Source organism: Magnolia sinica, chromosome 1 (genome assembly GCF_029962835.1).
Source record: "Magnolia sinica isolate HGM2019 chromosome 1, MsV1, whole genome shotgun sequence".
Lineage (NCBI taxonomy): Eukaryota > Viridiplantae > Streptophyta > Magnoliopsida > Magnoliales > Magnoliaceae > Magnolia > Magnolia sinica.
In genome coordinates this window covers 128,973,609-128,988,138 of record NC_080573.1, presented here as the reverse complement: position 1 = coordinate 128,988,138, position 14,530 = coordinate 128,973,609, and the positions used below count along the sequence as shown (strand labels likewise).

The 14,530-nt window shown below is 40.1% G+C and overlaps 1 protein-coding gene across 1 annotated transcript; it reads right to left on the bottom strand.

Annotated features, from left to right (window-relative positions):
- Window positions 1–4,016: 4,016 nt before the first annotated feature.
- LOC131258275 (protein IQ-domain 26-like) lies at window positions 4,017–6,881 on the bottom strand. The gene is made up of 4 exons (XM_058259490.1): window positions 6,734–6,881; window positions 5,902–6,372; window positions 4,981–5,187; window positions 4,017–4,877 (listed from the first exon to the last, which is right to left on the bottom strand). The coding sequence occupies exons 2-4, from the start codon at window positions 6,292–6,294 to the stop codon at window positions 4,188–4,190; spliced, it is 1,290 nt and encodes a 429-aa protein (XP_058115473.1). The 5' UTR covers window positions 6,295–6,372; window positions 6,734–6,881; the 3' UTR covers window positions 4,017–4,187.
- Between the last annotated feature and the right edge of the window lie 7,649 nt (window positions 6,882–14,530).

Genomic DNA, 14,530 nt, shown 5'->3' with positions numbered 1-14,530 from the left:
TAGATCTGATGACAATACGGGAAGGCACTCCTCTTATAGAAGTTATTAGTTATAAATTGTCATTTTGAACAATGTAATGTAAATATGCAATTATCGAAGTTTTTTAATCATAAATTATATGCATTTGATATATTTTATTACTTTGTTCAACTTTGAATTTTATTTGACAATCGAATTGAAATTCAAATGAATCTCAATTTATAACTCGAATTCAACTCAAAGTTCAAACTCGTTGCTTGAAAACCCTGCTTGAAATAAGCTCAAATTTGGACTCGGACTCAAACTCGACTCGAAAACTTGGACTCGACTTGACTCGATTTCTACTTGTACTCGACTCATACTCAGACGGGTAGAGCACGAGCAAGGAATTCATGCTTGACGCCTGAATAGAGCCGAGTACCAAAAGGACTCGGCCAGGGCGAACCGAGCATGAGCTGGGCAATACTCAGCTTGACTCGGCTCGTGTGAAGCTCTAGTTGCCGTGAACATGAATTAACGGAGGTTATATATGATACTCAGGCAGCGTTTGACGCTTGATGCACAGCAGGGCAGGCACCCAGAAATTGTACACGTTGCATATATTAGTTCAAGTTAAACCGATAACTGTGGAACCCACTCTCCATATATGCGAGAATCCCAAAATCAGATCGGTCGAACAATCCTCACCTCTGATACCGCGGACACTTGTTTGTGGAAATAGGACCGTTGGATTTATAAATGTCTACCAATCTCATGGTCAGATAATCAAATAAGCGCAGTTATTGGCTCATGACGCATCTATAGTAGGAACCCATAGTGTGGACAGTTTAATTTGACATAAGTGCCATGTATGCAAGTTCTAATAAAACAAAGGTGCCTGTGTATCGTCCATCAGGCTCTGCCAGAGTATCTAAAAGCTGTTTTCTCACGTGGCGAATGCAGACCGAATGCAGACTAGAGTCACTGATCAAAACTGACTTTGTTAATTGACTCAGTGAGTTGTCAAAATATGTTTGAAAGAATCGAGGATCCACTTGGGATGGACCAGATCGCCGATGCATCTAAGAGATTGGATCACTTGTCGATCCGAAAACTCATTGAGTTTAATGGATGATCGGCTGATCATATATCCACGCCGTCCATCCGATTTGCAAATTTATTTTATGACATGAACCCAAAAATAAAGCCGTTATAAATCTCTGGTGGGCCACACAATAGGAATTGGTGGTGAATGACTACTAAAAGCTTTACGTGGGGCACAAAAGTTATCGAGGTGGGCCCACGGTCAAGTACCACCCACATTGGTGGTTCGATATATCTATGATCTATCTGCCCGTGTACGTAAAGCAGTTCAACTAATGGACGGAGGAGATGAAAACACGCGTAGTCTGTCTATTCTTTCGGTCCATGAACTCTCTCTCCTCCGGACGCGGATTAGATATTGACAAGTTCAGTAACCAAATCGCTATTGAAGTGACGTCACCAAGCTATGTGGACCCACGCTGATGCATATGTTATATCTACACTGTCCATTAATTTGGAGAGACCCTTTTATGGCACGAGAAAAAGAATGAGATAGATCTAATCCACGTCCCTCTCCTCCCCTCACGCTAACAACACGCGAGTTTGATCCCCGGAGGCTCCGAGTCTACTCGACTCACCAACACTTTCCAGCGAGTTGAATTTTGGAGTTTTTAACCATGGTGATGAAGAGTGAAAGAAACGGCCGAAAATTAAAGAACAGAAATGAAAGAAAAGGAACCCAACATGCAAAAGAGGTAAAAAAAAAAAAAAAAAAAACACAACGAACGCGATTGCGTACTGACAGAGTCAGTAGCGAGTAGTTACTGACATGGAAACGGATTGGCTACTACCCCTGCTACTAGCCTGTTGGCTGATGGTCGGTGCTCTGCGGGTCCCACTATGAATTATGTCTTTTATCCACTCCGTTCATTCATTTTTACAGATCATTTTAGGGCCTACTACCAAAAACGAGACGTGTATAAATCTCAGGTGGACCACACCACAGGAAAGCAATAGTGATTGGATATCCACCATTAAAATCCTCCGGAGGACCACTGTACTGTTTATTTGACATCCAATCTGTTGATTAGGTCGTATAAACCTAGATGAAGAGAAACACCAAAGATCAGCTTGATTCAAAACTTTTATGGCCCCCAAAAAGTTTTTAATTGTTGACCTTCAATCAACACTGTTTCCTGTAACGTGGTCCACTTAAGATTGGGATATGCCTCATTTTTTAGCTCATTCCATAAAATTATCTAGAAAAATAGTTGGACAACATGGATGAAATACATACATCATGGTGAAGCTCACAAAGCACCTACTACCAACCATTGGCCAGGGGAGTAGCCCAACGTTGCTACATGGCCCTTATATATATGTGTGTGTGTGTTTTATGAAAGAAATGAGCCCAAAAATGAAGGGATCCAAATTTCGATTGGACCACACTATAAGAAAATAGTTGCCATTGAATGCCCAACATTAAAAACTTCCTGTTGCTCTCATCTAACCTATTGACTAGGTCACACACACATGGATGAAGAGAACACAAATACAAGCTTAATCCAAAACTTCTATTGCCCTTAGAAGTTTTTAATAGTAAGTGTTCAATCACAACTCTATTATGTGGTGTCATCCATATAAGATTTGGATTTACCTCATTTTTTTAGTTCATACCGTAAAATAGTTTGAAAAAATGACCGAAAGGCATGAGTAGAATACATACATTGTGATGGAGCCTATACAGAACTATAGGTACACAATCTTCACCCAAAAACCATACCTACAACAATCTAAAAAGAGATTTTATTTTTCTACATTAAAGTGTGGACCACCATTGAAACCTTCTTAGGGCCCATTATAATATTTATTTTTCATCCAACATGTTCATAAAGCCATATACCTGAACGAAGGGAAAACAAAGATATCAACTTGATCCAAAACTTCTATGACCCCAAGAAGTTTCAATGGTAGGCGTTCAATCCCCACCACTTTTTATACTATGGTCCAGTTGAGCTTTGGGTCTGTCTCATTTTTGGGCCCATACCCAAAAATGAAAAATGATCCAACAAAATGGAAGGACAGTGTTATATAACACATACACCATGGTTACCCCACAGAACTTGGTGACGTCAACACACCACCAAGGTCCGTGTTGTGTGACACACCAGCTTCCCTCAAATATACAAAAATAGTGGTTACAACCACCATCCTTTTTTTAAAACCAGTTTGTTCAGAGTAGTAGGGGTGTACACGAACCGAGCTAGCTCGGTTAGCTCGCTCTACTCAACTAGAAAAAGCTCGATTCAATTCGATTCGAAGTTGAGTTCGAACCGAGTTCAAAAATGAGTTCGAGTAGGCCACAGCTCAACTCGACTCGAATAAAATCCAGCTCGAATCCCGCTCCAATCGAACCAGTTTGGTGACTCAATCACTTTGCCATCGATGTTGCTCACTAACTGTTTGATAAAATGACTCAATGAAATGTGGCTGGTGGCAGAGAAGGTTTGGCCAGTGGCAAGCAACATATGTACATTAAACTAATACCTTTTCGCTTTTCCTTTTTTATTTTTTCATTTTTATGTTACTTTGAAAGTGTTTGATAAAACACCTGTAAAACTATTACCTTTGTTTGTAAAACAATAGGTTTTTGAAGTTACAGTTCAAGTGTTTGTGGAAATGCCTCAACGGCGAACTCAGCTTGGCTTGAACTCGGCCCGAGCTGCTGACTGAACCGAGCCGAGGTGGCCAGTCAGGGTCAAGGACCGAACCGAGCCGAGTTCGAGGTGAGGTCAGCCAGTGTTCAAGCTGAGGCCCGACTCAGTTGGACTCGATGTACACCCCCTTTTTAGAAGGGATGCTGTTGTATTGCCAAAAACTCAAAAAAGGGTGCATCTACCAAAATGGTGGGTGCAAATATCAGTTCCATTCAAATCTCTAAAACTACACTACCACAATAAGATAGATGGCATCAATGCAATCATCACTACATCATTCCACATCAGCTACAATCAGATTCAAATCAGATGCTGTTTTTCCGAGAAGTTACACTTACAAAAAAAGGGGTTTTAAAAAAAAAAAAAAAAAAGCTTTTCTGTTCTTCTTTTCTCATTTTCTTCTTCTTTCTTACAATAGGATCATCAATCAAAGCAAAGCAAAAGAGAAGAATCTCTCTATCTCATGTTTCACCATCTCCTCTCCATGTAATCTCTCTCCACATCTCTAACAAGCTCAACTGATCTATCCAGCCTTCCCATTACAACATTCTTGAAACTGAAGACTTCTTGAATTTGGGAGCATGATCTCTGCATCCGGACGCCGCTTAGACTAGCCCTCGATGCCACTATTTCATTCAAAGAGAGCCGCTTCTTCAGCCCCAGTTCCGGCCGTTGCTTCGGAGCACTATGCGACCTCAATTTAGCCCTTGAAGATTGCGTGTTTGCCATGTAATTGGGATAATTCGAGTAATGCCGGTAGAATCCGTCTCCACACACGCTCTTCGCTGGCGTTACGGGCATCCCCACATTCGACGCGCCGGAATTCGCAAATCGTGGAGTGCTCTGCGCTGTGGCGAACTTGCATTCGTCACCCATCAGCCCCCAATCGAAGTCGGGGAAATTCCGGCTGTCGGGGATGGAGAGACGGGCGGGGACTTGGACTGGAAGTGGGGAGGAGAGTGTTTGGGAAGGTGGGTCTTCGCCACAATCCGACATTGAAGCGTTGGTTCGACGAGATCTTGATTTGGGTCTGTAAGTGTCAATCTCAACGATCTTTGGGCTCTCATCCAAGGCATTAATTGAGGTTTCAAGGGATGCTGAGAGCCTCCTACTGTGGATTGATGCTGTGTGCTCGCTTCTCGTCTCATCGACTCTTTCCTGCAGGTCAAAATAGAAGTGAAAACATGTTAAATTCAAATGCTGAAACATGTATGATTATTGAATTTGTAAAGCATCTGAACCCAACTCAAGTGAATCTTACAATGGATTTACGTGGCCGGATTTCAGGCGGAAACCTACGGTCTTTGTTGAGAAGGATGCGGGCTTTCTGAGATCGGACAGTTGCCTGAGCTCGTATAAGAGCTTGCATGCTCTGTAGAGTTGCAGCGGCCTGCTTTCGCACTAGATAACCTCGAACATGAGCTTGCAACTTCACCAGTCCTTTGAGGGCTCGGAGAGCTTTTTTTGCCTATTCAAGACCCAAAAACAGATTTTGTAATAGAAGTAAACTACAGAAGAAAAGGAAGTCTTGTTCATATTGGATTTAAAAACCAAGAACCGAAAAATGGATTTTGAATTTTGCAAAAAGAAAAAATCATTAGAAATGCTGTTTTTGATAGAAAACAGAAACGAAACAGTGAAATGAGGAAGGAAAGATCTGAACAGTACCCAACCAACAGAAAAGCCTTCAATCAATACTACATTCAGCAAAATTGAATCAAAACAAGAACAAACAGATAAGTAATTAATTCAGCAAACAGGAGAGAAATAAATGAAAACAACCGAATTCAAAAATGAAACAATCTGTAACAAAATTTCAGCTAATTAAGGCACAAAAGAAGCAAAATCAAAATCGCCAAATTAATAAAAACAGAGAAATAAAAAGAAAAGCAAGACAGTTTGGAAAACAAATCTTCTTTTCGTTTCATTGCCTGATTCAGCAAATGAAGAACAAAGAAAAGAAGGATTCAAACAAATGAAGTGAAAAAAAAAAAGCAGTTTAGAAAACCAATCTCTACAAGCTTCTTTTCTGAAGGAAAAAAGACAACAACAACAACAACAACAAAAGTAAATCAACCCACATTGCAAAAACATGCACTGTGGATAATTTCTTAAATTAAATTTCAACCCATCTAACGAAAACCTCAGAAATGACCCAAAAACAGAAATTGAATTCCCTTACCAAAAACCCCCGGAAAACAGTCTGGATCTTCATCGCAGCCCACCGCTCCCGCCCGCCTCCGAACATTGTCCCCCTACCATGGCTCGTAAGCCTCACGACCGCCACTGCTGCCTGAGCAGCAGCAACAGCAGCATCAGCAGCAGCAGCCGTCGCCGCAGCCACTGCGATCGCGTGCTTATTCTGCTCCTTCTCCGTCTCGTTATAGTACGACCGCAGCCAAGCCGCCTCCGCTGCCGGAACGTTGGAAGTAGCAGGAATCTCGCCGGAATCCCGGCCCAACTTACCAAAACTCCACCTTTTCTTCTCCTTCCGGTCGCCGGAACTCGAATTCTCCTTCTCCTTCTCCTTTTTCCCACCGAACAAGCTCCTCAACCACCTCGAAGTCCGCCCCATCTTTTCGGCAGCCGGAAAACTGACAATTCCAGTCGGAAACGGCACAAACAGGGCAAGAGTAGAAATAGCCAGCAATTCCTACAGAGAGAGAAGAGAAAAGGAGAAAAGATGCAAAACCCAAATGAAATCTGCGGAGAAGAAATCCCTTTCCATGTTGCAAGAACAGATCTGGTGAGTACATGTATCAGGAAAAGATAGATTTCAAAAGGAGAAAAGCAGAGAAATTTTTTTTAAATGGATAAAGATAAGGGTATTTTTGAAAAATCTGCCAACACCTCGTGAAGAACTGCATTACAAGACAAAAGAGATGCCACAGAAAGATACAGTACTAAAATAAAATTCCCATTTAGCCCATTAAAAAACTCGAAATTACAGACAAAAACCCATTACGCAGGGCTTTTCTTTTCTAGAGAGAGAGAGAGAGAGAGAGAGAACCCACCTTACCAAATTTCAAAAATACAGCTCGGATTTTCTTCTCCAATGGAAAACTTAGAAAAGGATATATACCACACTTTCAGTATATATTCCTCTCTCTCTCTCTCTCTCTAACTTTCTGGAGCGACGTGTATTCAAAAAGAAAGATACCTCAGTTTACTATTCTACCTTGCAGCTGACAATCTCGTGAATCTCTCAGTTTTTAATGTCAATTTTTTCTGGCCTTTTTACGGTTTTACCCCCTCTCTATCATTCTCTTTCTACTGTCCTGCTGTCGTTACGAAAATGAAAGTTACCATTTTGACCCTGGAGGCAGTTAAAAGGTAAAAATACGAGATCTCGAAAGGAAGGAGTAAAAAGAAGAGCTGGTTTTTCGCTGGGATGGTGGATTTCTTACCTTCCCAAATCATAGAGATAGGGAATTTCTGGTGGACCTTTTGACGTTAATGCCCCTCTATAAAAGTCTGCCAGCGAGGAATCTCGGAGGGGCGTTTGGTTAAATTGGTATGTTCAGAGCGGTTTTTTTTTTTAACTCTTTTTTTCCATTTCCCTTTTGTTTTTTTCTTTTTCCAGGGGGGAAGAGAAAAAGGAGGGGCGTTTCGATTCACTGAAGCTCGGCTAAAAGTTCTCCGATTTATGTAACGGAGACGCGTGTCTCGTACACCTTTTCCGCTGACGGTATTGGAACGGAATAGTTGGTGTATTCTCGCGTCATATGTAATGATGTAAACAACATATTTCAGATCTGATCCATTAATTAGTTGGATTATTTCATTATCATTCTATGATAGATAAATAATTTTAGTTTAATTAGTCATATCAGTTGGCTACTTACACAACCGTTCATGTTTTCATATATTTGATACCCATTTGATAGTCGTAATAGTCTTATATTTCTGTACCCTATCTGATGAACAGACCAGATCTTATACATTCATTTTACATTGACGAGTATGTAGCGAAGCCACCTGTTTATCTCACACGAACGAGTGGCAATTACTAGTACAGAAAAGCCAGTGAGGAAAAATGGCCCTCGTTTGGTGATGTAATTACGTGAATGCACCCGGACAGGAGACGATCTTCGGGATTACTTTGACCATCTCAGTGGTATTTCTGTAATTTGAAACTGTGTACGGTGCGTTTTATACAGTCGTGTCGCTATGGGCGCACATACAGATACAGTCGTTGATGGAGATGCTTTGTCTACTCTCTCACTCGATCACGCATCCAAAGACCCTCGCATTTTCAAAAACAGAAGCCCATGCCATATCATATATGGCCCCACGTGCGCAAAATAAAACGACGAATGGCCCAAATTATTTGTACACGAGTGGCCCAGCTGGGTCAGATCAGATTGGGCGTGGATTGCTTAGTAGCCCACTAGGACTTAGCTAGAGACGTACGACACTCCTGTTAGGGCTATGTATGGCCACTGTAATGTATTTGTTTTATCACGATGTCGGACCATTTTGAAAAATCATTTTAGGTTATAAGACTAATGTTGATGCAAAAATTTGGTTCGCGCTCGTTGAGCTCTAAGCACCTGTATAGGAGAAGAATAAAGGAAACCCTAGCTAGAGTATGAGACCTGCGATACTAAAGTTAGGCCTCGAATTTGGGTCTGATTGTGTAGAGGTGTTTTGGGTGAGAAATTTTGTGTACTTGTCCATGTCGATAGGTTCTTTATTTATAGTATCCATGGAACGTGAAGGTCCATTAATTTAGGTATGATCTCAGCCCTTAGGTGAGAAGTGTGCGAGTGGCGATGTTGTCAGTTATTAAATGATCGTGCGTAAGGTAATTATTCCCATCGTGCGTTATTGGAGTGTATTTAGCTTCGCTAGTCGACTGGGGATTATCTGAGCCAAGCTTCGTTAAGCTGCCGAAGATAACCCGAACCAAGCTTATCCATGTCGAGTTTCGTCGGTTGGTTGAGGACAGCACGAACTGACTTGGTCAGGATGAGACTAGTAGGGACTTTAGTTCGGGTGCGGTTCTTTGTCTGGCCTGCTCATTCTAGGCAGCTTCTTAATTTTGATGAGTCACTTGGCCTTTGATGAGTGATTCCGAGCAGGATCTTGATATTAAGTTCTGCTCAAAATTGTTCTCAAGGGGTTAGATACTTGTTTTATGGTACTTCCTCCAGACGTGATAATGCCGAGCTGACCTAAGAGTGGTCGGACTACATTCCCCGTAACAACTAATACTGTTGCAAATCAAATGCTCAAATAGATTACATCGCAAGAAACAGTGGAGATTGACTGCCTACTACCCAAAAACTCTCAAGGCCATCGAACTTTTGGATCAACATGATATTTCTATTTTCCTTGTATCTACGTCTATCTAACTTTATGAACATGTTGGATGACAAATAAACATCACAACAGGCCCTTAAAATGTTTCAACGATGGGTCATTGTCACCACCGAGTCTGTAGTGCAGTTCCCTCGAGTCATTGATTAGTTTTCTTTTTGGACTCAAGCCTCAAAATAAACTTTTAAAAATGATAGAAGGGAAGACAGTGACACTGAAATTGTATGAGTAAAATTTTTAATTATTGTTAATAATTTGGATATTTGATGTTTATGGTGATTTAAAACATGGATACAGCATATGTAAATTTTTATTTTTATTTTGGTCTTAGTTGAGAATGTTTCCTGTCCCACATTAGGTAATGAGAAATTTAGAGAAGCCTTTGTACTAAGACTTTGGTGTAAAGCTTATAATAGGACAGGAGATAAAAGCGACTTTAAGATAAAAGTTGTTATCATCAATTTTTGCTGTCCAATATGTATGCATACTTTTTCTTGTTCTTGTTTTCTTGTTTTCTTTTTGTACTTCTCTTCTCTCGTCTTTTTTTTCTTTTCTTTTCTTTTCTTTCTTTCTTATTTCCTCTGTGTGCAAATTGAGACTTTAAGATAAAAGTTGTTATCATCATTTTTTGCTGTCCAATATGTATGCATGCTTTTTCTTGTTCTTGTTTTCTTCTTTTCTTTTTGTAGTTCTCTTCTCTCGTCCTTTTTTTTTTCTTTTTTTCTTTTCTTTCTTTCTTATTTCCTCTGTGTGCAAATTGAGATTGTATCTAATCGAAGCCATCAATCATTTTGAAGAGTTGTTGCACCTGTATCCTTGAGATTGTATCTAATCGAAGCCATCAATCATTTTGAACAGTTGTTGCACTTGTATCCTTGAGGAAGAGAAGCTGCAATCCAATGCATTGCGGATCAATTCCTTTGGATGGGCAAATATATGTTTAAAACACTGGTTGTCTTTGTTCTCTTTCTTTATTTTATTTTTAGATATTTTTTCTCTATTTTCGTAACTGTGATTTTTCGTGCTATTTATCTAACCTGAACCAAGAATGAATGACACCATGTGATGTTTTGCTTGATAACTCTTAAGCTATTGTTTAAAAATCATGATCTTAAGGACCTATTTGGATACCATCAAATAAGTTACTTTTTCTACTTATTTCTAATAAGTAAGTTTTAGTTATAATTAGTTAACTTGTAAGTAAATTTTTTACTTAAAATATATAATCACTTCAGTTAATCTTTTGAGCTTTTCTATTTTTCACAAGTGGTCGAATAAATAAAAGAAATAAGAAACTGATAAGCATGTTGTTTGACAAACATACTAATCTTCTTGATAAGTAGAAGCTAAGATAAGCTATTTGTTGAATAAGTAATTTATCTTAAGCTACTATGAGATTTTGACCGTTCAAAATCAGGCTGATCTAATTATGAGGTGGCTCATAGCACAAGAAAACAATGGAAAACCACCCAAAGGCTACCAACTTCACTGGATTGCCAAGCTGTTGATCGGATCTTCGTTATTTGTGTTATGTGTCATTTTCGCTGCCGTGAGATTTTCATGGACGGATTGATGCAATACAAACACCAAGGTGAGCTCCTCGCGCGTGTAGTTGCACGGATTTCTCCTGTGCACCTGCCTTTTCAATCTTACTACGAAGGGAGCGGATTTGGTGCGGCCCAAGCATCGCCCAAAACGCAGCCTTTACTGTGGGGCCTACCTTGATTTATATTTTCTACATCCACGCCGTACATTCATTTTTTCAGATCATTTTAGGGTAGAAACCCAAAAATGAAGCAGATACAAATCTCAGGTGGACCATACTATAGAAAATAGTAGTGATTGAAGGCGCTGCCATTAAAAACTTCCTAGGCCCCACCGTAATGTTTATTTAACGTTTATTTTCAATCCAATATGTTCATATGTTCACAAAAACCTGGATGAATAGAGCAAAAAAAAAAAAACAAATATCAACTTGATCCAAAACTTTTGTGGCTCTCAATGTCTTTAATGGTCAATCGCCACTGTTTCCTATGGTATGGTCCACCTGAGATTTGGATTTGCTTCATTTTTGGGCTAGTACCATAAAATAACCTGGTTAAATAGATGGACGGTGTGGATGTAGAATACATTCATCAAGTGGGCCCCATGGTGAGGTCTTAATCCGCTCACTATTAGAGTAATCTCCGGTTTTCTCCAATTTTACGGAAAGAGGAATTGTAGCTTTGTACAGTAGGGTGGCAATGGGCCGGGTAGGCTGCCCGACCGGTCTTTGGGCCGGGCTTGGACCTACTATATGGGTTCCAGCTTGGGCTCATATCATTTTAGCCCAACCCAACTCAGATTGACTAAACTTTTCATATGAATGTATTACACCCTACAAATATACCCATTTTTAGTCTTATTTAGGCAAATATCTATTTTTGGGTCAGGTTGGGTCAGACCCAACTAATTCTTTTCAGTCCGAGTTGTGCCTGCTATGCTAGGCCCTTGCTTGGTTCAGCTTGGGCTCTGGGTCCTGAGAGTCGGGTCAGGCACGGGTCTAGCCTGGCCCGGCCCATTGCCGCAGCGGGAGACTTTCTGCAGTAGCCTCAACTTCTAGTTTGTACGCATGGGACCCGGGATGCCTACGAAGGCCCCGCCTTGGATGGTCAGGCACTAAATATCCAACGGCGAAAAGAACCTGTACGGAGCCTTTGATGTCATCGTGGTTGAACGTGGACCGTTACCATATAAGTATCTATTTGCCTGGAACGTGGATTGCGTCCTACCCCGGCCTGTCCCAAGCTAGAAACGGGAAGGGGCTCTGAGTGGCCACCGTGATGTATGGGTTTTATCCACACCGTCTATCTATTTTTCGGTATCATTTTAGGATATTGGCTGAAAATTGAGGCATATCCAAGATCAAAGTGAACCACACAATGGGGATTAAACTCACACTGATGAAAACTTCTTTGGGACCACAGAAATTTTGGATCGAGCTGATATTTGTTGGTTCCCTTCATCTAGGTCTATGTCACTTTATGAATTGTTTGGATGGTAAATAAACATCATGGTTCGGCCTAGTAAAGTTTCAACCGTGAGCATCATTATCACAGCTGATTCCTGTGGTGTGGCCCATTTGAGCGCTGGATCTGCCTCATTTTTGAGTTTATGTACTAAAATGACACGTAGAAATGAATAGACGGTGTGCATAAAATCCATACATCACGGTGGCTACTTAGAGCCCCTGCTCACTTGTTGACGGGTCCCATTGTCTCCATTTTTGAGATTTCTGGTGAATTGTCCATCCAAAATGGATCCAGTCGTACGAACGATTTGGATCACTGAATCATGGGGCCCACTCATACGAGCCAGCATTGTACAATGAGAATACTCACGTACACGTTAGTTACAATGGCTTGTGGCAAAAAAAGAGGTACCATAGCATGTGGTACCGTACCATCTTTCTCTGTCACTTGCCAGTTGGATAGGACATCAGTACCATTAAAACGCTAGCTACTACCATCAAGATCACCTGAGTCAAAGATCAGGATGTTCAATCGTCAGGTGGACCACACCATTGAAACAAATGGAAAACTCTTGTCGTACTATTCATATACTTGTGGTCCACCTAATGAGGATATTAGCCTGATTTATAGGAGGAAGATCTTCATGATTGGATCTACAGTACTGATGTAGTGCAGAAAAGTCATCTTGGTAAAAAAGAAAAAAAGGTACGGTACAGGAACCGTTGCTTCTATGTGATTATTTTGGAAAATGTGCTGCAAGCCTGTGGAGTTGACCATCCCTTGTATGTTGGAAAGTTGGGAGCTGTGTTCAAAATATTGGTACCGTGCATGAGGTGTCGCACCGCTGCGATACGGATACGTATCCATTGATTATTGCATGAGATATATCAAATGTATCGTGTAATGTATTATCGTTGTTGGAAACATGGGCAAACATTGGAAATGGCCGAATTTTTCAATGAAATTTCAGTGACAGTTAAAAGAAATATTAATACATACTTATAAATGAAGCATTATGAAAAACAAATGTATATAAGAGGTTTTCTTTGTATAAGGTCTTAATATATGTGTTGTCTAACTGAATTGATGCAAATATATTCAAAGTTTATTCATATAATTTATAACCATAATAAGACGTATGAAAACAAAAATAATATATTCAAAATTAAAAGAAAAATTACTATATCAGACTACATACATGTTTGATTTTATATTTAAACACAAAGATTACCACCAATTTACAAGAAATTGGAAATTTTTTATTTTGTTTTTTTTTTTAATTTTTGCAACTCGATCATTTAAATCTCAAAACTGAAGCTCTCAATTTATAATTTTTCATATAAAAATTTGACACTAATTTTACAGAAAAAATGATTGAAAATAAAAAATGCTCACGGGCTCAAACATATGGGATATATCCCACTACTTATGTGTTTCATATCGCACAAGTGGAATACAAGATATATCATGAAATATATCGAATGATATCATCGATATTTAAAACACTGGTCGGGGGTGAACACAGATTTCGTGGTGACCGTCACCACGCAGCTCAGGATATTTGGCCCACTGTGATGTATGTGTTTTATTTATGCTCAAGACATGTGACCCACCATGATGTATGTGTTTTATCTATGTTGTCCATCCCTTTTTCTAACTGATCTTAGGGCCTGAGCCCATATTTGGAGCACATGAAAAGCTCAAGTGGACCATGGCACAATGGATAGTAGGGACTGGACGCCAAATGTTGAAACCTTCTCGGGAGCCATAGAAGTTTTGGATCATACTAATACTAGAGTTTTCTCTTCATCCATGATTTGTTTGACCTAATAAACGGGCTGAATGACAAATAAACATTGTTGTGGCCCACAAAAAGTTTTAAATGTTAACCGCTTAATTGTCATTGTTTCCTATAGTGTGGTCCACTTAAGCTTTGTATACGCTTCAACTTTCTGCCCATGCTCTAAAATAAGCTCATGGAACAAATGGACAGTATGGATAAAAACACATGCATCATAGTAGGCCCTACAAAGTCCTGATCTTACTGTCACCACATACTTGGGAGCCAGATTACTGGGTTACCTAACCGATGGTGGTGAATCGGACAGATATGGCGAGATTTCAATCAGAGAAGGGTCCCTCAAAAGTATATTTGAAAATTGCTCACGAGAGTTTGGACTCAACCAGCCGCATCTCTAAATGCCGCATGTGACCCAATTAAAGCCTTCTGTCGAAACACATGCAGAACTCATGTGGACCAAGTAACCATGCAATCAGTGTCACTTAAGTTGTACGGACGTAGAGTGTGTGGTGAACCCAAAACCACATAGATGGTGTAAGGACTTTCTGGGGTCCATCATGAAGTATGTATTTTATTCATACTGTTTATCCATTTTTCCAGCTCATTTTACAGCATGAGCCCATAATTGAAGTATTTTTAAAACTCATGTGAACCACACGGTAGAAAATAATGGGGAT